Source organism: Myotis yumanensis, unplaced genomic scaffold, assembly GCF_028538775.1.
Source record: "Myotis yumanensis isolate MYYU_CA2020_CCGP unplaced genomic scaffold, mMyoYum1.0.hap1 SCAF_21, whole genome shotgun sequence".
Classification (NCBI taxonomy): Eukaryota; Metazoa; Chordata; class Mammalia; order Chiroptera; family Vespertilionidae; genus Myotis; species Myotis yumanensis.
In genome coordinates, this window is record NW_027223772.1 from 15,921,843 (window position 1) to 15,945,635 (window position 23,793).

The 23,793-nt window shown below is 48.2% G+C and overlaps 1 protein-coding gene across 7 annotated transcripts in view; it reads right to left on the minus strand.

The window, feature by feature from the left end:
* Positions 1 to 4,354: 4,354 nt before the first annotated feature.
* WNK2 (WNK lysine deficient protein kinase 2) overlaps positions 4,355 to 23,793 on the minus strand; it is a 122,636-nt gene continuing 103,197 nt past the window's right edge. For 5 of the 7 annotated variants that reach the window (XM_070400897.1, XM_070400896.1, XM_070400901.1 and 2 more), the window contains 4 exons: positions 23,517 to 23,561; positions 21,916 to 22,175; positions 7,056 to 7,167; positions 4,355 to 4,548 (listed from right to left, as the gene is read on the minus strand). In XM_070400897.1, coding sequence (XP_070256998.1) covers positions 4,523 to 4,548; positions 7,056 to 7,167; positions 21,916 to 22,175; positions 23,517 to 23,561 — 443 coding nt within the window. In that variant the 3' untranslated portion in view covers positions 4,355 to 4,522. The remainder of the gene's footprint in view (positions 4,549 to 7,055; positions 7,168 to 21,915; positions 22,176 to 23,516; positions 23,562 to 23,793) is intronic. The other 2 variants (XM_070400900.1, XM_070400898.1) reach the window with 1 other exon arrangement.

Below are 23,793 nucleotides of genomic sequence, written 5' to 3' on the forward strand. Positions count from 1 at the left end.
AACTGCGGCTCGCGAGCCACACGCGGCTCTTTGGCCCCTTGAGTGTGGCCACGAAGTTTCAATCGCATTGTACGTGTGCGCCCGCACGTGGTATTTTGTGGAAGAGCCACACTCAAGGGGCCGCAGTTTGCCGACCACTGTCCTAGGTGAATAGCCAGGAGTGGGAAAGCTGGGTCACAGGGCGAATACACAGTTAACTTCTTAAGTCACTGCCACATGGTTTCCCAAAGGACTGGGACCATGTGGCGCTCGCACCAGCAGCAGGAGTCCTGGCTCCGCACACCTCCCAGCACCTGCGCCTGGTGCTCCTCACTCCGCCTTTCCGGGAGCGCGGCCGTGTCTCTGCTGTTACATCCACGTGCTTGTGATGGCTAATGACAGCAAGGGCTTTTCATTGCTTCTTTGCCATTCATATCTTCTCTTTGGTGAAGTATCTCTTTAAATCCTTGGTTCATTTTTGAGAATTGGTTTATGTTCTTGTTTTGGCAGTTTTAGAATTTTTTATGCCTGGATACAAGTTCTTTATCAGGTATCAGTCTGTGGCTTGGCTTGTCTCTTAATTCTATTAACAGTGTATTTTGAACAGAAGTATTTAATTTTGATGAACTCTGATTCATGAGGGTTCTTTTTAAAATGTATTGTGCTTTTGGTATTGTATCTAGATCTTTGCCTAGCTCAAGGTCATAAAGACCTTTTAATTTTTTCTAAAATTTTTACACTTTTATGTTTTACTAGAGGCCCGGTACACAAAAATTTGTGCACTTGGCAGGGGGGAGGGGGTCCCTCAGCCCAGCCTGTGCCCTCTCGCAGTCTGGGACCCTTCGGGGGATGACGACCTTCTGGCTTAGGCCAGCTCCCCGGGGAATTGGGCCTAAGCCGGCAATCAGACATCCCTCTGGCAGCCCGGGAGCCCTCGGGGGATGTCCACTTGCCAGCGGGGAGCAGGCCTAAGCTGCAGTTGGACATCCTTAGCGCTGCTGAGGAGGCAGGAGAGGCTCCCACCACCACCACCGCTGTACTGGCAGCCATTAGCCTGGCTTGTGGCTGAGCAGAGCTCCCCCTGTGGGAGCGCACTGACCACCAGGGGGCAGCTCCTGCATTGAGTGTCTGCCCCCTGGTGGTCAGTGTGTGTCATAGTGACCAGTCATTCCCAGTCGTTCTGCTGTTAGGGTCAGTTTGCATATTACCCTTTTATTATATAGGATAGAGGCCTGGTGCATGGGTGGGGGCCGGCTGGTTTGCCCTGAAGGGTGTCCCGGATCAGGGTGAGGGTACCGCTGGGGTGCCTGGCCAGCCTGGGTGAGGGGCTGATGGGTGTTTTCAGGCTGGCCACACTCCCTTCAGGGTGGGGGTCTCCACTGGGGTGCCTGGCCAGCCTGGGTGAGGGGCTGATGGCTGTTTACAGGCTGGTCAAGCCCCCCCACCCCCAGTGGGAACCCTCACCCCATGGAGGTTTGGCCAGCCTGGGTGAGGGGCTGATGGCTGTTTTCAGGCTGGCCACACCTTCTTTAGGGTGGGGGGGTCCCCACTGGGTTGCCTGGCCAGTCTGGGTGAGGGGCTGAAGGCTGTTTTCAGGCTGGCCAAGCACCCCGGCAACAGAAGCTGCCAGCCTCTCCTTTTTTTCTTTTTTTTTTTATTCTGAGATTTATTTACCTTCTATAATTGAAACTTTGTAGCCTTGAGTGGAGCTCAGAGCCGGCCAGGGCGGTGGGAAGCTTGGCTTCTTCCATCGCCAGGGGCAACCCAAGCCTCCTGCTCGCCCCAGCTCTGTGGCCATGGCCGGCTGAAAGCAGGTATCTGGGGTTTATTTACCTTCTATAATTGAAACTTTGTTGCCTTGAGTGGAGCTCAGAGCCAGCTGCAGCAGGTGGGAAGCTTGGCTTCCTCCATCACTGGAGCAACCAAGCCTCCTGCTCGCTACAGCTCTGTGGCTGCCAGCTGCCATCTTGGTTGGGTTAATTTGCATATAGTCGCTCTGATTGGCTGGTGGGCGTGGCTTAAGGCATAGCGAAGGTATGGTCAATTTGCATGTTTGTCTTTTATTAGATTAGATATTTGGGTCTATGCCCATGTTGACTTGATTGTTGTAGATGGAGAAGTACGGGTCAGTTTTAGTCTTTACACAGGGACAGCCAATTGTTCCAACACTATCTGTTGAAAAGATTATCCTCTCTTAACTGAATTGCCTTTGTGCTTTTGTTGGAAATCTGGTGTCCAAATGTTATTGTGGCCCATTGATTTACTAAGCTATCTTAATGCCATTAACACACAATCTTTATCACTGTAGCTTCATAGTACACTTTTAAATCAAGTAGTTTAACCCCCAAATGTGCCCTGACCGGGAATCGAACTGTGACCTCCTGGTTCAAAGGTTGACGCTCAACCACTGAGCCATGTCGTCTGGGCTAAGTGTTTTAATTGCTTTGGCTGTGACATAGCTTAGTCAAAAATTAAGAAAATATGTTAGTCACTTATGGTCAAAGTTTATGAATGATGTGAGTCATGTTCGCAGACCTGCCTATAAAGCCAGTCCCAGGAGAAATGTTTAAAGCTAACTTTGCTGAGAGGATAGAACAATGCAGCTAGCTAAGCATAAAACAATGACGGCTCACACAACGGCAATGATAATACAACTTCAATTTCTGCCTTTTTCTTTAAAGATGCACAATTATGAGATATTTTGCAGAATCTTGGTTCTTCAACCTGGTTGGGTCACTGACCAGTGATGAAGGCACCAGACAAGGCAACATCAGAAACTGAATGAATGGGACAAAGGAAAATGCTGAGGCTTGCACAGCTCACCATTCAGCGTCACACACACACCCTCCCACCCTCGGTCTCTGCCTTCAGACACCCTTGATGAAAACCACCAGGGGCTGGGCTTACCTGGGGGCTTTGGAGGCTGGGTGTGCAGGATCCACGGCCCTGGGTGGTGGCCTGGCCGTCCCGTCGCTGCCCTGGCCTGGGCAGATGAACCTGCAGTGCGGAGCTTCCAGAGGCCATGCCCGTTCGCGGGACAAGCCAATGCTCCCAGTGTGGGGGCAGACTGGCTGCGGGGGGGGGGGGGGGGGGGGCCTGCCGGGCACGCTCTCCGCGGGATGGGGTGTGACGGGTCTCGCTGCCCACGCAGCTTTTACCATCAGCTCCTGTATTATCCCCCCATTTACCATTAGCTACTATCGTACCAATTTTTACCATTAGCACCTGTATGTTACTTGCTTAAAAGGAATGAATTAAATAAATTTGCTGTCCAAAAAGGTAAACTGAGAGAAACCCAGTAACATGAGTCACAGATGACGGGAGAACAAACCAAACAGAGTGAAAACCCAGGACTGCGTCCCGGCCGCTGCACCGTGCGCCTCTGCTTATCACAGGGCAGAGCAGGTCTGGAGCCCGGCGCAGGCCCAGGCGCAGACGGGCAGGTCCACTGGTGAGAGATGGGTGTGCAGCCCACGGCGCCCGTGAGCCTGGGGAGCTGCGGGAGGCAGGAGACCACCCACTCACCTTTCACCGGCAGCTGGACAGGAGCGCGGCCCAGGGCTGGCATTCTGTGAGGAACGTCAATGAGGTCTGGGGACACCTGCCACGGCCGCAACATCGTTCACAGCACCTGGGGGCTCCAGCGGCGACACCCAGGTGCTGATATCCCGACCCCCATTCCTCCCCAAGCAAGCCCTCAGTCGCTACCCGGAAATCAGGGAAAACAAGGATGCAGTTCCCACCCCAGCATGGAGCCCACGTCCTGCCCAGGCCCTGGCCTGGCCCCAGCATGAGCGGTCTGGGCCAGGCTGGGTTCCACCCGACCCTGTGGGACGACACGCAGGCTGCCCCTGTTCACAGCGTGCCCAGGGCCACGGGGGACAGCAGACCTGCACTGTGGACCCAGGACGAACAGCGTTTCAGGCCGTGGGATGCCCGTGCCAGCGTGTGGGGGGCACACACCAAGTGTCCGGAGCAGGAGAGCCAAGGCTGGCGGAATGGATGGAGCGAAGCGTGCAGAGGTCGGAGTCCTGCAGGCCCGCGCCATCACCTGAGGTAGGCCCCGCTGCTCAGCCTCCAGGGACCCGGAAAGAATGGGCGTTGCCCTGGACCCGAGGGGGAGACACCTGGAAACGGCCAGGCCCCCTGCCACCCAGGACGGAGGCTGCTGCTGGGGGTGACCAGGGCACTGCAGCGCCCCGGACACTGCAAAGCTCATCACCACCCAGAACCCTTGGCCAAGGCCACCCAGACTGCCCTGCGGTCCCCGAGCGTTCCAGCACCCCACCCCTCACCCCCACCCCGCTGCCGTCTCAGGCCGTCTGCTCCTCTGGGAGCCACTGAAAAGGAGAGTTTGAAAAACCAAAGTCCTTTTTCCCCCAAAATATTCTTTATTCTTGCATTACATTTGTGTTTCCAATTGTGAATAAAAAAAATGCTAAGAAAGTGATTACAAAACAGTGTGAGCGGACACGAGGCGCACTCGCCTTCTCTGCATGAGACGACCTGGGCCTGCGTCGGGGTCGGGTCAGCCTGCCTGGGCTCAGCTGGGCTTCTCACTCTCAGAATCTAGAAAACAAAACCACCACAGCTCATTACAGGCCCGACTGGCCGCCCGGGCCTGGGGAGTGGGGCTCCGTTCCTGGGAGGCCTGCCTGCAGCCTGCCCCATGCCCGCCGGCCGCCTGCACACTAAGCAGCTGCCCGAACCAGCCAGGACCCCCAGCCCCCCACCCCCAGGCTGGCAGGGAGAGCCATCTCCGGCACCTGTGGCACAGCAACCACGAGCTGCCCGGCCTCGGCCAAGGCCAGCAGTGAGCTGAGGCACCCAAGGCAGCTGGGGGTCCCCACTCCGGAGCAGAGGCCCCAGACCTGACTGCATGGCAGCGGGAGTGGGAGTGAGGCCTGCAGAGGGGGCGGCCGCCTCGCCGGTGGACAGAAGGCACTGTGACCCCAGCTTGAGTGCAGGGCCCAGGCCACGGAGCAAGAGGCCAGAAACACATGCTGAGTCCCACAGGGTGGGGGAAGGGGGGAGCGAAAGGGGGTCGGTCAGGAGGAGGACCCTTCCCAAACCCAGCCGGCACCGGGCCCTGTGCCTCCCGTACAACAGAGGCACTTCCATGGCCGTGGGTGGCCCAGCCCCAACCCTCCTCTCACAAGGCTGGAGTCTGGCCCTCCCCCGGCAGGGCCCGCAGGGCCCACAAACCCAGCTTTCCTGGAAACAGCCCCTGTGGACAGGGGTGGGGACCCCGTTTGGTTGACCACGAGGCTCACGCAGTCCGTGGACAGAGCCCCCGGATCGGCATGCAGCTCAGGCTCAGAGTGGTGGAGAGTGAGGAGGCCGCCATCCTGGGGCCCAGGCGCACCCGTGGGCCGAGCAGAGGCCCGAGTCCATAGGACCCCACTCACGTCTCCCGAGCCTGACTCCACGGGCGACGGCGCCCCTGCGCCCGCCCACCCGGCTGCCGCCTCCTGTCCTCCCTGTGAGGCTCGCTGGTTCGGCTTTTATGTGGACACAGAGTAAGAAAAATGTTGTTTCACACTATTTTCCAACAAAAATGTTTATTTTTCTCCTTCATATACAGTCTCCTGGGGATTCTGTGCCACTGGCCCTGCGTGTACAAGGCCGAGCACCAACACTCCCGAGGGTGCAGTGGGCTGCAGGGCGCGGGGTGGGGCTTCCAGACACAAAACTCAACAAGAGACAGAGGGGCACCTCTCGGAGAAAGAAGCCGAGCGCGTGCGCAGCCGGCAGAAGATGCTGCACAACCTCCCAAGTCAGTTCTCACTGAACTGACGGAGTAATACATAGACACCAAAGCAAGTGAGCCGTGCTAGCGAGGTCCCCAGGACACGGTGTCTGCAGTCACAGCTGCGCAGCCCCCAGGGCCTCCCGAGCAGCGGCCAGTGAGGGGCAGGGCCTCCAGCTCCCGCCAGGCTCCTGCCGCTCTGGGCCAGTCCCACTGCCCCTTGATGGGCAGCCATGGAATCTGGAGAGCAGCCTGGGGCTCCAGGGGTGGGGGAGGGGATATGGAGGGGTAGAGCAGGCCACAGGGGGGGCGCAGGCAGCCCCAGGCCTGGGGAAAAGAAGGAGGCGGGCAGGAGGAGGGGCGCAGGCCAAGGGGGTGCTGTGCCTGCAGGAAGGAGGCAGCTCCCAGGAGCCGACACCCTCACCTCCCAGCTCACAGCAGTCCTGCCTGGCTGTGGGCCCGAGGGCTCGTCTGCTCACCTAGCACTTTCCAGCAGCTTCCACACAGCCAAACACAGCTGCTAACGTTCCTCACTGAGACAAACGCACGGCTGGGACCACGCACCCTGGCGCTGGGCAGTGCCCAGCCTGCAGCTGTGGGTGTGCCCATGTTTGCGCCCAGGGACCTCCTACACGCAGGAAGCAGAGCTCCCCACCATCTGCAACTCTTCATAGTCAAGGTCACTAGTTCAATTTTAAAAAAATGACCACTTACAGCACCTAAAGGTCAGACTGCAGCTTCCGATTTGTAAACCACTGATCTCTCTCTGCAACTTAAAATAGGAAATAAGGTATCAACACACAAACCCGTTGTCAATGAAATACTCCTTTTCCAATACATGATTTTACACATCTCTTTCCATCAGTCCCAGGCACTGTAATCCTGCAGGGCGATTACAATGTGCTAAGCTTCGATTCAAGTACAGAAAGTGGATGCAAGATGGTGAGTGTGGCCTATGGGAACCTTGGGGGTAAGTGGGGTCATCAGCAGGCCCTTCCCTGGGCACCTCGGGCAGGTGGGGCAGGACCAGCAGGCCAAACCACAGCCCGACTCCTATGGGCATTCAGTTCAACACGTTCCGTCTGGCAAGTGGCTAGACAGAGCTACAGGATCCACGGCCTGGGGCCTGGCATGCTGACCACAGGTGGCCACAGGAACTCAGGAAGCATGGGCCTCCCGGCTGTGCCCACGCCCGGCCCCCAGGTAGAGCTCCGGCTGCCAGCCTGGGTGGCCCAGGGACCCCAGGACACAGGAGCTGGGAGCGGGCTTCTGTACTGGCCCAGAGGCCATGCACAGGGTGGGGCGGAGAGGCCAGAGAGGGCAGTACCTGGCATGGGCACGGGCAGGGCCAGGGCAGTTCCAGGAATGACGGTGGTGGGTAGAGGGCCGGACGCCAGGGCCAAACATGGTGTCCCCACTGCTGCTCGAGGTGTGTTCATCTACAAGACAAGAAGGGGAGGCACATGTGGCTGAATCAGCTGGCCCCCAGCGGCCGGTCCTGCAGTGTCCCAAGACCTGCCATGGGCGCCTCCTGACAGCAGACACCAGAGTGACAGTGAGGGGCAGGAAGCAGAGGCCCGCCTTTCCGCACTCTCCAATCTGCAGCCCGGGCACCTCTGGGCCAGACCCCCGCCATCCACAGGCCAGAGCCGCTGCGGAGGCCAGACCTCTGAGGGTATCACGAGAGACCCCGCACCCCAACCCGAGGCCTCCTATTTGACTGGTCAGTGCCTTACAGGGTGACAGAGCCCAGGAGCTGTGAGGGGCAGTGCCCAGAGCCTGCGAGCCAATGGCAGGGCAGCCCCCTGCTCCCCACGCCCCAGAGCAAAAGTACGGGTGTGGCGGGCAGTGAACAGAGAGGTTGGGAAGGCCAGCAGGCTCTGGTGCGGAAACCTCAGGAGCTGCAGCAAGAACAGAGGCCAGCAAACTTCAAATCCCCTAACAAAGTGTTAGCAGATCGAACCCAGCAACTAAAAAAGATAAAACCTCACCCACTACGGGGTGTGCCCCGGGAACACCTGGAGGGACAGCCGTGGGCTCTCGCTCTCCCAATGCTCTTCCCCCAGACCCTCTGCTCCAGCCCACATGCGTGGGAAGTCCCAGCCGAGGCAAGGGGAGGAGTGGAGGCACAGACCGGAGAAAAAGTGGAACCAGCTTTATTCACAGATGACAAGATTGTGTATGGAGAAAACCCCGAAGAGTGAACAATTTCTAGAACTAACAAGCAAATTTCGCAAGTCTGCAGGTTACAAGATACAGAACTCAACTGCATTTCTCTGCTAACATACACCCGCAGAATAAAATTTTAAAACAATACAATTTACAACTGGCATTCCAAACCATCTACTCCCTAGGGATGCATTTACTGACATATGTATAACAACTTTACACTGAACCCTACAAAACTTTTATTTTCTCTTTGAGAGAAAATAAAAAAGACATAAATGAACAGATATGTCAGGTTCATAGGAACACTCAATACTGTTAATATGTCAAATCTCACCCAGTTAAACAACAAAAAAAACAACCCCAATACAATCCCAGTTAAAATCCCAGCAGGCAATTCTGTAGAAATTGATGGGCTGTTTCTAAAACATACATGGAGATATTAAGAACCTAGAAAAATCAAGAACTTCTTGAAGAAGATCAATGCTGGAGGTCTTACACAGTCAGACAGGAAACTTACTATGAAGCCGCAGTGATTCGGAGGGAGTAGCGTTGCCACATGGATAAAAGAATGGCTCCGTGGAACAAGACAACGACTTCAGAACAGGGACCTGCACAGCTGCTGCTGAACAAGGAACATGCTGGTACAACCGGAGCTGTGCATGGGGGAACCTGAGCCCACATCACATCATACACAGAGCTAATCTGAGGTGCTTACAGGCTGGCTGCAACAGCTCAAACAGGAGAATGTCTCCTGGTCTTGGAAGAGATAAGATTCCTTAAATAGAACAAAAATATTACTGAACATAAATAATTTGATAAACAAAATTAAAAGGCCTGCCATTTCACTTTCACCAGAAGATGTAGAGAGCACCTGGGAAGGCACATGGGCATTTCTTTAATTATTGTCAGCTGCAGCCAGTGGCGTTGGCAAAGCCATGTCCTGGAAACACACTTTGCCAAAACCAGGTGCCAGGGGGTGGGTTTTGTTATTTAAATCCAGCCGAGCACGAGGAATGAATACCCAAGAATGCACATAATCTCCTTTGTCTTGACTTTTAGTAAAACTTCCTGTTTTTTGCTGTATAAAATAAACACGCTGTATTGGCTTGGGGTCCCTGTCCCTGTCTCATCATCAGAGGACAGTGGTCCCACCCGGCCCCAGCTTTTTTCTTCCATCTCTGTGTCTGTCTCTTTCTTTCATTTTCCCAATCCCCAGCCGCCCCTACTCAGGAACCGGAACGCTCTCTAGCCGTGCTGGATGCGGAGAAGAGAGACATATTTACAATAAGAAAACAGAGACAAGCCACAGACTGGCAGAAAAACCCACATCTCAGTGACCGAGCAGGTCAAGCCTGTGCTGTTCAAGGCCAGCTGCTGTCCCAGCGCAGTGGGGACCCATATGCAGAGGCTGATGACAGTCACATATGGGTTTTCAGCGGCATGGGGGTTAGCACCCTCAGCCCCGGCACTGTCCACGGCTCCGCTGTACATGGTGAAGGATAGACGAAGAACTCCAATAAGTCAACAATAAAGAGTTATCTCAACTTTTAAGTAGTAAAGTTCCTTGACCAGGAACTTTACACAAGATAGCCAAAAAGAATGCCCAAAGGCAAACAAAAATAATAAAGAACCTACTTCGAAGGCTTCAAATTCTTTTTACAGATACATTTTCAAATATACTATCCCCCACGCATTGTACAAAAGTCACAAGAAAAGACAAGGTAATACTAGGTGAAACAGAAAACGGAAACTATAAAATACTAAGTGGAGGAGAAAGAAGACTGAGAATTTGGACACAGAACTGGAGACTGTAAAAACATCCAGAATAAAGTATCAAGAGACAAAAGAAGTAAGAGATCAAGGACAAAGTGCGGCTTAGCTGGTTGGGCATCCTTCCATGCACCAAAAGGTTTCCGGTTCAATTCCCGGTCAGGTACATGCTCTGGTTGTGGGTTCGACCTCCAGTAGGGCCAGTGCAGGATGTAGCCAATTGATGTTTTGCTCTCATACCAATGTTTCTCTTTCTCTCTCCCCCTCTCCCTTAATCTCAAAAAAAATAAATAAATAAATTACAAGTGGACCGGAGTCTTAGGATGAGAGGTGAGTGCAGCAGGAGCAGTATGGGAACAGATAATGGGGGAAATAAAATTTGATCAAGAAATCAAGCCCTGGAGTCGTGAAGCCCTCTGAAGTCTAAGCAGGATAAAAATTTATATTCTTGGGCACCACATAATAAATCCTCTGAAAATTAAACTATTAGAAACCAGAAGAAAAAACATTTATTATCTTCAAAGGAGCAACATACAGATTGGCAGCTTACTTCCAACAAAAACAAGTGTAGCTAAATAACAATGGAATGAAAATGTCAACATGAATCGTATAACTATTGAAAATATCCTCCAAAAATGCTAATGAAATAAAGACATTTTTAGACCAAAACTGAAAAAATAGTCACTGGTCCACATAAAGGATCTTCAGAATGATTCCAGATGGGAGATCAGAAGCAAGGAGGAACGAAATGGCACAACTGGTAAACATGGAAATGGATGAAAACGTACTGGATAAAAACTGTGTTGTGGGATTGAAAGGCCATACATAATTTAAACAATAAATGCCAGGAGGGAAGTAAATGCAGTTAAAATGTTTTATGGTCTTTGTAGTGTCTAGAAAATGGGTAAGAAAAAGATAGGCTTTCATAATTTACATTAAATGTAAATAAACAAAATAATTTAAAGACAGAAAAAATAAACAGACACAAATTATGTGCTGTTTACAAGAGCTACATCTAAAACAAGGGTATAGGAAGACTGAAAGTAAAAAATGGGAAATCATACACCATGCAAATAATAATCCAACACAACCTAGTACAGTTATAACAATTTCAGACAAAGTATATTTAAAGGCAAAAATAATAATAGAACACAGCTGGCGTGGCTCAGTGGTTGAGCACTGACCCGTGAACCAGGAGGTCACAGTTTGATTCCCAGTCAGGTAACATGCCCAGACTGTGGCTCAATCCCCAGTAGGGGGAGTGCTGGAGGCAGCTGATCAATGATTCTCTCTCATCATTGATGTTTCTATCTTTCTCTCCCTCTCCCTTTCTCTCTGAAATAAATACAAATGTATTTTATTTTATTCTTTTAAAATATTTTTATTGATTTTAGAGAGGAAGGGAGAGGGAGAGAGAGATAGAAACATCAATGATGAGAGAGAATCATTGACTGGCTGCCTCCTGCACACTCCTTACTGGGGATCGAGCCCACATCCCGGGCATGTACCCTTGGCTGGAATTGAACCTGGGACTCTTCAGTCTGCAGGCCGACACTCTATCCACTGAGCCAAACCAGTTAGGGCAATAAAAATATATTTTTTAAAAATCATAATAGAAATACTTGGTAATATTAGAAGTTCAACTCACAAGTCAGACATGATAAATCTAAATTTGAATATACCCAATAACATAGCTTCAAAAAAAATATACAGCAAAAACCAAAAGAACTACAATAAGAAATACACAAACCTATGACCATGATGGTAAATTTAAAAATTCCTTTTTCAATAACTGACAGAATATACACAAACACACAGAAACTCATTAAGAGTGATGTCACCAAAATAGAAGAGTAGGTAGCTCCAAACTTTCATTTTTCCACAGAAACACTGAAAGAACAACCAGAAACTGTCAAAACTAACTTTATCAAAACTTCAGAAAACAGTTAAAGGTCTGTAGCAATCAAGTAGAAGCAAAAGGCAAATAAAGAAAAAGGCAAAATTTTGAAAGTAGAAAAGCACCGTGGTATCTTACTGGCCCGTGGCCCATCCCCTGCCTGGCTTTACAGCTATCTTGAAGAAGGCAGCCTACATTCCCAGTGTGGTACCTGGTCCATGGTTCTGGAGGGAGCAGAGATCTTATTCACAAATTATTTTGTATGTCTGTCCTAATCTGTCTGGAGGCCACCTGAAGGGCTGACACAAGGTTCGCATATCTCTGCCTGACCAAATGTGGAACTCTGTCAGGGCAGAAAAATGGCGTGTATGGTTAAAAACATTGCAAGACAATCAAAACATCCACAATTGCTCAGAGCCAAAGATCATGACTGAGACATATGCAGGCGGTGTAAAGCCAGGACAGGAAAGCATGCAAGAGAGCTTCTTTGGGATAATAGGGCGTTCACAGTGTTGTATACTCAGGAACCTAGAAAGCCATGTGCACGCCCAGAGCAGGACACTGCACAGAGAAGACCTGAGCAGACCCTAATCTTCACTATTAGTCTCAATGGAAGTAAGAAGTAAAGGCTCAGGCAAATTAAGCTCCTGGTGTTCAAGAAAATCTTAGCCAAAACAATGGCTAAACACAAGCTAAGTCTTCAACAAATAAAGCCAGCAAATACTGGGGGAAATGAGAATTTGATTTTCATAGTTACTACCTACAATATTCAAATGTCCTGTTTTCAATACAAAATCACAAAACATGCAAACAATTAGAAAAGCATGGCTCATTCAAAGGGGAAAATAATTAGCAGAAACCACTCCTGAAGAAGTCTAGATTTTGGACTTACTAAATAAAGACTTAAATCAGCTGTCTTTGTTGTTGCTATTGTTAATCCTCACCCAAGGATAATTTTTCCACCAATTTTTAGAGAGAGTGGAAGGAGGGGAAGAGACAGAGAGAAATATCGATGTGAGACAGACTCATCGATTGGTTGCCTCCTGCACATGTCCCGACCAGGGCCAAGGATCAAATCTGCAACCGACCTCTGTACTCCTGACCGGAATTGAACACAAGACCCTTCAGTCTGGGGGCCAATGCTCTATTATCAGACCAAACAGGCTAGGGCAGTGGTCAGCAAACCGTGCTCGAGAGCCACATGCGGCTCTTTGGCCCATTGAGTGCGGCTCTTTCACAAAATACCACGTGCGGGAGCGCACATACAGTGCAATTGAAACTTCGTGGCCCATGCGCAGAAGTCGGTTTTTGGCCTGGGCGAGACTATTGTGAAGAAGTGGCGTTAGAAGAAGTGGGAGGTGTCGGTCGGTTGGGCGACGGGAGACGCGGTGCAGGTGCGCCACGGGATACGCAGCACGGGGAAGGCGCACGTGATTCGTGCATGAGTTGACTGAGCCAGTCAGTCAGCAGTCTTATTGTGCAGTGGTTAGTGCTAGACGCGTCCGCAAATCGCGAGCGGGTGACAAAAGTACCTACTCGAAGCATAAAGTTACCTGTATTTTTCCAACCAGCTGCAAATCCTACAGGTATTTTTGTCATCAATTTAAGAATTGCAATTATTTTGTGTTGGTGGCTTTATTATTATAAAATGAGGACGTTTTTAGCAAAGGCCAGCTTATTATTATAAAATGAGGACATTTTTAGCAAAGGCCACCCTAATTAAGTTAATAACAATGTACCTTCAATATAGTTTAAGTTTAAAAAATTTGGCTCTCAAAAGAATTTCAATCGTTGTACTGTTGATATTTGGCTCTGTTGACTAATGAGTTTGCCGACCACTGGGCTAGGGCAAATCAGCTATCTTAAATGTGCTGAAAGAGCTAAAGGAAACCATGGACACACAGGAAACCAGGAAAATGACAAATGAACAACATGAGAATATCAACAGAGACAGAAATTATAAAAGGAACCAAACAGAAATATTAGAGCTAAAATACAAGAACTGAAACTTAAAATTCTACTGGAGGGAACCAACAGCAGACAGAGCAGGCAGAGTACATAATCACAAACTTGAAATCATACAAGTAAAATTACGGAGTGTGGGAAACAGAAGGAAAAAAAGAATGAAGAAAAGTGTACAAAGCTTAAGGTACCTGTGGGATACTGTTAAGCGATCCAACTTATGCATTATGAGCATCTAAGAAGGAGAAGAAAGAGAGATGGGGCAGAAGAAATACCTGAAGCACAGAAAGAAAAAACTGTCAACCAAGAATTCTACATCTAATGACATAATGCTTCAAGAATGAAGGAGAAATTAAGACTCTCAGATAAACAAAAACTAAGAGAGGTTGCTACTAAAAAATCTGCCCTACAAGAAATGCTGAAATGAAGGTATAACAGGCAGTAACTCAGAGCCCTATGAAGAAAAAATAAAGTACTACACAGGTGAATATGTTGGGCTTTCATTTTAATTCCTTGTTTCCCATGTATAACTTAAAAGGCAAATGCAATCTAATACTAATAAAATTGTAATATGCTAATTAGACCAAACATCTTCAGGACTTCCTTCCGGACAAAGCCACGGTGGTGGGGGCCGAGGCAGAGGCGGTTAGGGATGATCAGGCTGGCAGGGGAGGGCAGTTGGGGGAATCAGGATGGCGGAGGGGGGCAGTTAGGGGTGATCAGGCAGGCAGGCGAGCATTTAGGAGCCAGCGGTTCTGGATTGTGAGAGGGATGTCTGACTGCCAGTTTAGTCCTGATCCTGGGCAGTCGGACATCAACCGAGGGGTCCCAGATTGGAGAGGGTGCAGGCCAGGCTGAGGGACACCCTCCCCGCATGCATGAATTTTGTGCACTGGGCCTCTAGTCCTATATAATAAAAGGGTAATATGCAAATAGATCGAATGGCAGAACAACTGAACAACCAATCAAAGCGTAATATGCTAATGATATGCTAAGACTGCTCCAACCACTAGCTATGATGTGCACTAACCACCAGGGGGCAGAAAGTCAACTGGTCAACCAGTTGCTATGACATGCATTGACCACCTGGGGGGCAGATGCTCTGACCAGTAGGTTAGCTTGCTGCTGGGGTCCAGCTGATCGGGACTGAGTGAGATGGGCCAGATACGCCCTGGAGCCCTCCCTTGGTCCCTCCCCACCTGATCGTGCACTAATGGGGCCCTTCAGCTTGGCCTGCGCCCTCTCACAATCCAGGATCCCTCGGGGGATGTTGGAGAGCCGGTTTCAGCCCGATCCCGCAGGCCCACTCCCCTTGGGAGGGCGCCAGACACAGGGCTCATGGCTGGCAAGCGCTGCTGCAGCAGTGCGAGCCTCACCCGATCGGGACTGACTGGGCGCGAGCCTCACCCGATCGGGACTGACTGGGCGCGAGCCTCACCCGATCGGGACTGACTGGGCGCGAGCCTCACCCGATCGGGACTGATTGGGCGCGAGCCTCACCCGATCGGGACTGACTGGGCGCGAGCCTCACCCGATCGGGACTGACTGGGCGCGAGCCTCACCCGATCGGGACTGATTGGGCGCGAGCCCGCAGCAGGCACAGTGGGGCCGGGATGAGCAGGAGCGGCAGGTAGGAGCTGCAGGCGGCGTTGGACTGCGGGTTTCAGCCTGATCCCTGCAGGCCACCCAGAGGGACCCCACCAATGCACGAATTCGTGCACAGGGCCTCTAGTAAATAATCATTATAAATATATGTTACTGGGCACACAACATTTAAAAATTCAGCCTCAGCCAGTTTGGCTTAGTGGATAGAGTGTCAGCCCGTGGACTGAAGGGTCCCAGGTTCGATGCTGGTCAAGGGCACATGCCTGGGTTGCCAGCTCGATCCCCAGTGGGGGTTGTACAGGAGACAGCCAATCAATGATTCTCTCTCATCATTGATGTTTCTCTCTCTCTCCCTCTCCCTTCCTCTCTGAAATCAATAAAAATATATTTTAAAAAATTCAATCTGTGACAAAAACAATACAAAGAGAGTAGGATGGAAATATGTAGGAGCAGAGTATTTATATACTATTCAAAAGAGTTGGTATTATTCAAACTATGTTGTTATAAATTTAACATGTTAATTGTAATCCCCTAAAGGTAAAGAGAAAGGGAATCAAAATTATGTACTACAAAGAACAATCAAATATGTTTTTAAACTTTTAAAAAATATATATATATTTTTGTTTCAGAAAGGAAGAGAGAGGTAGAGATACAAAGACACAAAGAGTTGAAAGTAAAAGGATGAAAAAAGAGAGCTGGGTGGCTATTTTATTATCAGACCAAATAAATTTTAAGTCAAAAAAGGTTACAAGAGACAAAGAAGGACATTACATTGGATCCATCAAGATATATAAATTTATACATATCTAACAACAGAGGTCCAACTTAATAATGATACAAAGAGAGAGAATTAAAGAGAGAAATAGATAATTCTACACTAATAGTTGTAGACTTCAATATTTCACTCTCAATAAATAGAACAACCAGACCTATTAGTAAGGAAAGAAAAGACCTGAACATCACCATAAGCCAATTAGCCCTAGCAAACATTTACAGAATACTCCACCCTACAATAGCAGAAAATACTTTCTTTTTGACATTTTTATTGACTGAAGAGAGGAAGGGAGAGGAATAGAGAGCTAGAAACATCGATGATGAGAGAGAATCACTGATTGGCTGCTTCCTGCATGCCCCATACTGGGGATCAAGCCCATCACCTGGGCATGTGCCCTGACCAGGAATTAAACCGTGACCTCCTGGTTCATAGTTGATGTTCAACCACTGAGGAACACTAGCTGGGCCAGAATATACTTTCTTTTCAAAAGCACATGGATGATTCTCCAAAACAGGATATCTAGTAAGCCATGAAACAAATCTTAATACATTTTAAAAGATTAAAATCATACAAAGTATCTTTTCTAACACAATGAATGAAATTAGAAATCAATAACAAAAAAATACTAGAAGACTGACACATGTGCAGAAATTAAACAACATACTCTTAACCAACGGGTCAAAGAAGTAATCATAGGAAAATTAGAAAATACTTTGGGACAAATGAAGAGACAACACATCTATATTTGAGATAGAGAAAGAAATTCTCAGAGGGAAATTTACAGCTGTAAATCCTACATTAAAAAGGGAAGATCTTAAATTAATAACTGTATGTTATAATAAAAATAAACAAAATAAAGAACAGAAAAACAATAGAGAAAAATCAATGAAACCAAAATTAGCTCTTTGAAAAGATGAACAAATTGACAAACTTTTAGCTACCAAACTGGATAACTCACATAAAACAGAAAGATTTCTTTTACCATAACTCATTCAAGAAGAAACAGAAACTCTGAATAGACCTATAACAGTAGTGAAATTGAATCAGTAATCAAAAACCTCTCAAAAAGGAAAAGCCCAGGACCAGATGACTTCACTGGTGAATCTACCATCTAAAAAAGAAAGAACACCAATCTTTCTTAAACTCTTCTAAAAGTTGAAGAGGTGGGAATACTTCCTAACTCAATCTATGTGGCCAGCATTATCCTGATACCAAAACCAGATAAATACAACACAAGAAAATTACAGATTAATACCCCTGATAACTATTGATGGCAAAAACTTCAATAAAATATTAGCAAAAAGAAGAAAAAATATATATTAGCAAAATGAACTCAGTAGCATATTAGAAGGAGTATACACCATGACTAGATGGGTTTTATCCCAGGAATGCAAGGTTGGTTTAACATATGAAATCAATGTGATATACATTCAAAATTAATGCAGACAAAGCATTTGACAAAATTAACACTCTTTCATGATAAAAGCACTCAAGAAACTAGAAATAGAATGCACTTCCTCTATATGCTAAAGGCCAGATATATATATCTAAAAAACACATAACTAATATCATATTCAATGGTAAAAGATTTAAAATTAGAAACAAGACAAGGATCCTTGCTTTTGACACTTCTATTCAATATAGTATTAGAAGGTCTAGCCAGAGAAATTAGGCAAGAAAAAAATAAGTAAAAGGCAACAATATTGGAAAGGAAAAGTAAAATTATCTCTATGCAGAGGTGACATGATCTTATGTGTAGATGACTCTAAAAGTCCACCAAAAAAATTGTTAGAGCTAATTCATAAATTTAGAAAAGTTTCAGGGCATAAAATCAGTTGTATTTCCATGCATGAATGATGAATAATCTAAAAAATAGATTAAGAAAACAATACATTCACAATAGTATAAATAAGAATAAAATTTAGGGGTAAATATAAGGAGTTGAAAGAGTAGCACATTGAAAACTAAAAAACATTGCTAAAAGAAATTAAGAAAGACACAAATAAAGCATCCCATGTTTATGGATGGAAAGACTTAGTATTTTTAATATGTTAATACTACCCAAAGTGATATACAGATTCAATGCAATCACTATTAAAGTCTCAATGGCATTTTTTCAAAAAAATAAATAAACCATCCTAAAGTACATTGCGCGCGCGTGTGCGCGCACACACACACACACACACACACACACACACCATTAGGATTTTCAAGGGATGGCAAATAACCAAAATAATCTTGAAAAAGAAACACAAAGTTGGAGGACTTACACTTCCTGGTTTCAAAACTTACCATAAAGCTACAGAAATCAAAATAGTATCATACTAGCAAAAGGACAGACATATAGACAAATGGAATAGAATAGAGAATACAGAATTTGCCTTTGCACATATGGTCAACTGATTTTCAGCAACGGTGCCTGGTCCATTCAATGGAGAAAGGACAGTCTTTTCAACAACTATTGCTAGGAAAACTGGATATCCACATACAAGAGAATGGATTAAAGGGATAAACATAAGAACTAAAATTATTAAACTCCTAGAAGGAATCATAGGGGAATCTTCATGACATTGGATTTGGCAATGATTTCTTGGATATGACACCAAAGACAGAGGCAACAAAAGAAAAAAACAGATAAATTGGTCTTCATGAAAATTAAAAACTTTTGTGCATCAAAAGGCACTACTGACAGAGTAAAAAAGCAACCCACACAATGACACAAAATATTTGCAAAGCATATGTCTGGTAAGGTATTAATCTCCAGAATACAAAACTCCTAAAACTCAACAACAAAAAAAGCAATGCTATTTTAAAATGGGTAAAGGACTTGCATTGTTATTTTTCCAAAGAAGATATAGAAATGGCCAATAAGCACATGAAAACATTTCAACATCACTAATCATTACAGAATTGCAAATTAAAGCTACAATGAGATACTACACCTCAAACCCAATAGGATGGCTACCATTTAAAAAAGAAGACTATAGAAACTATTGACAAAAATGAGGAGAAACTGGAACCTCTGTGTATTGTTGGTGGGAACATAAAATGGTTTAACCACCGTGAAAAACAATTTGGCAATTCCTCAAAAAATTAAAAATAGAATTACCATGTGATCCAGTGATTCCATTGCTGGGTATATACCCCAAAGAACTCAAAGCAGGGTCTCAAACATGTTCATAGCAACATTATTCAAAATAGCTAAAAGGTAGAAGCAATCCAAGTGTCCATGGATGGATCAATGAATAAACAAAATGTGGTATATACACATGGAATATTATTCAGCCTTAAAAAGGAAGGACATTCTGACACATACTACAATATAGATGAACCTTGAGAGCCTTATGCAAGATAAAATAAGCCAGTTATAAAATGATAAACACTGTATGATTCCATTTATATGGGGACTGGACCTACAGTAGTCAGATTCATAAAGACAGAAGGTAGATGGTGGTTGCCAGGGGCGGTGCTCCTACAGGGAGCTATTTTCAATGGGTACAGAATTTCAGTTGTGCAAGATAAACCAATTTTGGAGAGGGATGGTGGTGATGGTTGAACAACAATATTAATGTATTTAATGCCAATGAACTAGCACTTAAAAATGATTAAGATGGCAAATGTTGTTACATGTATTTCACCACAGTCTTTAAAAATTAGGGTAAGGAATGAAGTTCTAAAACATGCTAAACACGAATGCACCTTGAAGACACGAAGTGGAGGAAGCCAGACGGAAAGGACAATGCTAAGTGACTCCACGTCCGTGAGGTGCCAGCCGTGCGCACTCGTGGAAGCAGGAAGCAGAAGGGGATTTACGGGCTGGGCAGCCAGAGGCCCGGCGCAGGGCTATTTCTGGTGAGCTGCTTCTGTCTGGGATAATGAAAATGGTCTAGATGTGGACAGTGTGATGGCTGTACAACATTGTGAATATTCTTTTTTTTAAATATATTTTATTGATTTTCCACAGAAAGGAAGGGAGAGGGAGAGAGAGTTAGAAACATCGATGAGAAAGAAACATCGACCAGCTGCCTCCTGCACACCTCCCACTGTGGAGGTGCCCGCAACCAAGGTACATGCCCTTGATCGGACTCGAACCTGGGACCTTTCAGTCCGCAGGCCAACGCGCTATCCACTGAGCCAAACCGGTTAGGGCTGAATATTCTTAATGCTACTGAATCACACACTCAAAATGATTAAATGGGTAAATTTTGTTATTTAGATTTATCACAAAAAATAATAAGGAAACAAACAAAACCATTATTAAGAATCTCAGCCATCTGAGCAGCAGGATTAGCAGCTGAGGGAGGGCGAGGCGGGGCCCAGGCTGAGCAGCGTGGGGCCAGCAGCGGAGTGGACGGCCTGTCCAGGTGTGGGCTCCGCAGGGCCTGGGGCCATGGTAAGGGTCTCAGCTTTGCTGCAGAATAAGGGAGAACGGACATGAGGAGTCAGACTAACAGAGGTGTGTGTGCCAGGAGGTGCTGCCGGCGCCAGGAGAGAATAAGCGAGGCTCAGGCTGGGAGTGGCCCTCTGAGGGAATGGGAGGGGCGGGCCTCCGTCCTCCATGCAGCAGTGACCAAGACTGACAGCCTGGGTCAGACAGCCAGTCCCGCAATGTTTAACAAACTGAAATCACTAAAGTTTAATCTCATCAGTTCAATTAGGCAAAAAACCCAACAAAACAAAACAAATAAATGGTTAATACAAAGATCACAAGGAAATTAATAACTATAGTATTTAAAATCATCGTGGAAATTGCAAATATTTTGAACTGAAGGTCAAAGAAAATGCTACTTGGGCTGCAGCTAAAATAATTAGAGGGAATTTCGCAGCCGAAAGCCTGTGCTATAAGAGAAAAAAGGCTGCAAATCAATGAACTGCACATCTCAAGAAACTTTCTAGAACAAAAATGAAAACCCAAAGATAGAAGGAAAGAAATAATAAAAGGAAGAAATTCATGAAACATACAATAATGAATATCATCAGAGCCAAGAAGAGTTCCTTGAAAAGGCGAATGCCGTTCATAAACCCTACAGCAGTGATGGCGAACCTTTTAAGCTCTGCGTGTCAGCATTTTGAAAAACCCTAACTTAACTCTGGTGCCGTGCCACATATAGAAATTTTTTGATATTTGCAACCATAGTAAAACAAAGACTTGTATTTTTGATATTTATTTTATATATTTAAATGCCATTTAACAAAGAAAAATCAACCAAAAAAATGAGTTTGCGTGTCACCTCTGACACGCGTGTCATAGGTTCGCCATCACTGCCCTACAGAAAGGGAGCGTGCACAGCTGCCTCGCTGCAGACCGGGGGAGAGGTTATGAACTTTAATGCCAATTAAATTGAAAACTTCGATAAATTTAGAGAAGCACCAACTGCTAGAAAAGCAGAGTTTAACAGAAAGAGAAACTCCACATGGTACTAAAACTATAAAAGAAATGGAATCCATTAACAAAACCTTACCCTCATGGGATGGAGGCCTGGGATAAAAAACAGCAAAAAGTCAATCACAGCGTGCAGGCAGGAGGCACACGAAAGGTCACTGCAGAATTTTAAACTGTCCCATGTGGTTGAAATTTTTCAAAATAAAAGGTCATAGGAGAACCTTCCCACACTCAGCAAAGAACTTCCAGCCCAGACAGTGTCCCCAGCAAACTTTGCTAAACGTTTCAGAAAGAGCACATCTTGCACAGACTCCCCCGGAACACGTCGAAGAGGGAGCACTCCTCCGGCAGGGCAGACACACAGCCCCACACAGGAACGCATCACGCGACAAGGTCAGCCAACAGCTCCCGGCTCCTGCCCACCTGCTACGGGCATACCCGAGCCCAACAAGGCGTGCCCCTGAGGGCAGGGTGCAGGCCCCCTACATCTCTAGCCTGAGGTCACCAGACCCGGAGCAGCCCACCTAGTTGTGCCCATGCCAGGCTGCAAGCTGCTGCTCTGCTGAAATCTGAGGTCCCAGCCCGGCTGCCATCCTGTCCCTTTGACCCCGCCACGCCCCACTTACAGCCCGAATCTCGCCGGAGGCCGGGGGCCAGCCAGCTGTCGCCTCCATGTCGTGCAGCTTCTGCGTCTGCTTCAGCTGGTTGAGTGACGGCTTCAGCTGCGGAGCCCCCGCCGTCTGGCTGGCCCACTGGTCCACCAGCCTGTGCAGGTCGTCCGTGAACGTGCCCTTCTTGTTGTTACTGTTGTTCACCTGCGCCTGGGCGTGCAGGGCGGCGGGAGGGCCCGGCTCGGGGCCTGGGGCCAGGCTGCTGGTGGAGGACCCTGGGGAGGCACACACAGGCAGCGTTGGCGGCCTCGCCACCAGCAACAGGGCCAGCTGCATCACTCAATGGTCGCACGTGCGCAGGCCAGGCAACACCTTGCTTCAGGAGATGGTCTGATTAGGAACCCACGTGCCCACTGCGGGCGTGGTGAAGCGCTTCCGCAGGCCACAGGGGCCTGGGCCGTCACCCCCTCATCAACCAGCAGGGGCAGGGCCCGCTGTCGCAGCCTCAGGGAGCATCCACTGCTCAGCCCGCCAGACCAGGGAGAGCTGGGGAAGGAAACTCCTGGCGCAGACGGGAGGCGGCCTGTTCGGGCCCTGCACGCTCAGCTGACATCAGGACGCCAAGGGGCTGCTCTGGGCACACAGCCGCTGCTGTGGGTGGATCGCTGGCATTCCTGTGACTTCAGTGGCTTGGTGTTTGAATTTAAGACACAGAAATTGCACCTCTCCTCGCCAGAGCATTGGGGGAGGTGCTGATAAAGGGCACAGGCCTAGAGCTTCCCACCCGCAATGGCCGCCACCTGGGAGCCACCCGAGGCAGCCACCAGCAGCTGGAGCGGGAGTCAGGCTGCGGGCCCGGCCGAGGCTCGGAGAGCTGGGCGAAGACACGGCCCTCCCCATGGCACTAGAAGGTGTGTTTTAAATGACCCAAACAGGGTGTTTTACTTTAAAAAAATGCTGTGCCCTCCCTTTCTTCAACATATAATTTCTGGTTGGCAATTTTGAATAGGCCACTTTTTTAAAGTTCTGTATTTAAAAATAACCTAATGACCATCTCTTCAAACAAGCTATTGCAAAATGTAGTCTACTTTAGTGTCTAGCAACAAAAAGCAGACACGACAGTTATATGTTAGTAATGAGAGTCTACACACAAGCTGTATCTACATGAATGTTTCAGCCAGAAAAGAAAAAAAGGAACAAAACAAAACAAAACAAAAACGGCATGACATGAGCAGCGGGCAGCCCAGGCAGCTGGTCCCGCTCTGGCCCGCACCCTCCTCTGGCGCTATCCTCAGCGCCTCACGGAAATACTCCTCCCTGCGGTTTTGGAAAAGGAGCCAATCAGCGGCTGGTAACGTATGATGCTCCAGAGGGCAGCCTGTTAGATGTGAACTGGCTAGAATGCAGTCTCAGACCCACAGAGACGCCAAGGGGCACCGCCAGTGGCTGCCCCACCAGGCAGTGGTGAGCGGTGCCCACGGAGAGCGGGCGCAGTGCAGGCCCACGCCTGCCCGCCCGCCAGCCCTGCGGTTCCAGGCGGCCGCGGAAGCCAAGGGGCACTAGCCACAAGAAAGGCCATGCGATGGCGAGCGGACGAGTGAAAAACCGATAATTACGACTGCTGTGCTCTTTGCCTAGACAGAGACGCTTCAAGGCAGACCCTGCAAGGGAGAGAGAACGACACAGACCACAGGGTTAGGCCAGACAGTAGCACGGGACAAGCCACACTCTAAGCGAAGGTCATCGGTGTGCGAGGAGGAGCGGTGGCCAGCAGGCCGGAGCAGGAGGACGGCCTCGGGCTCAGGGTGCCCCTGGCTCGGGGTGCAGCTCCGCACGCTCGCTGAGGGCGAGGGGCAGGCCAAGCCCACGTTCAGAGAGAAGAGTGTGTATCTC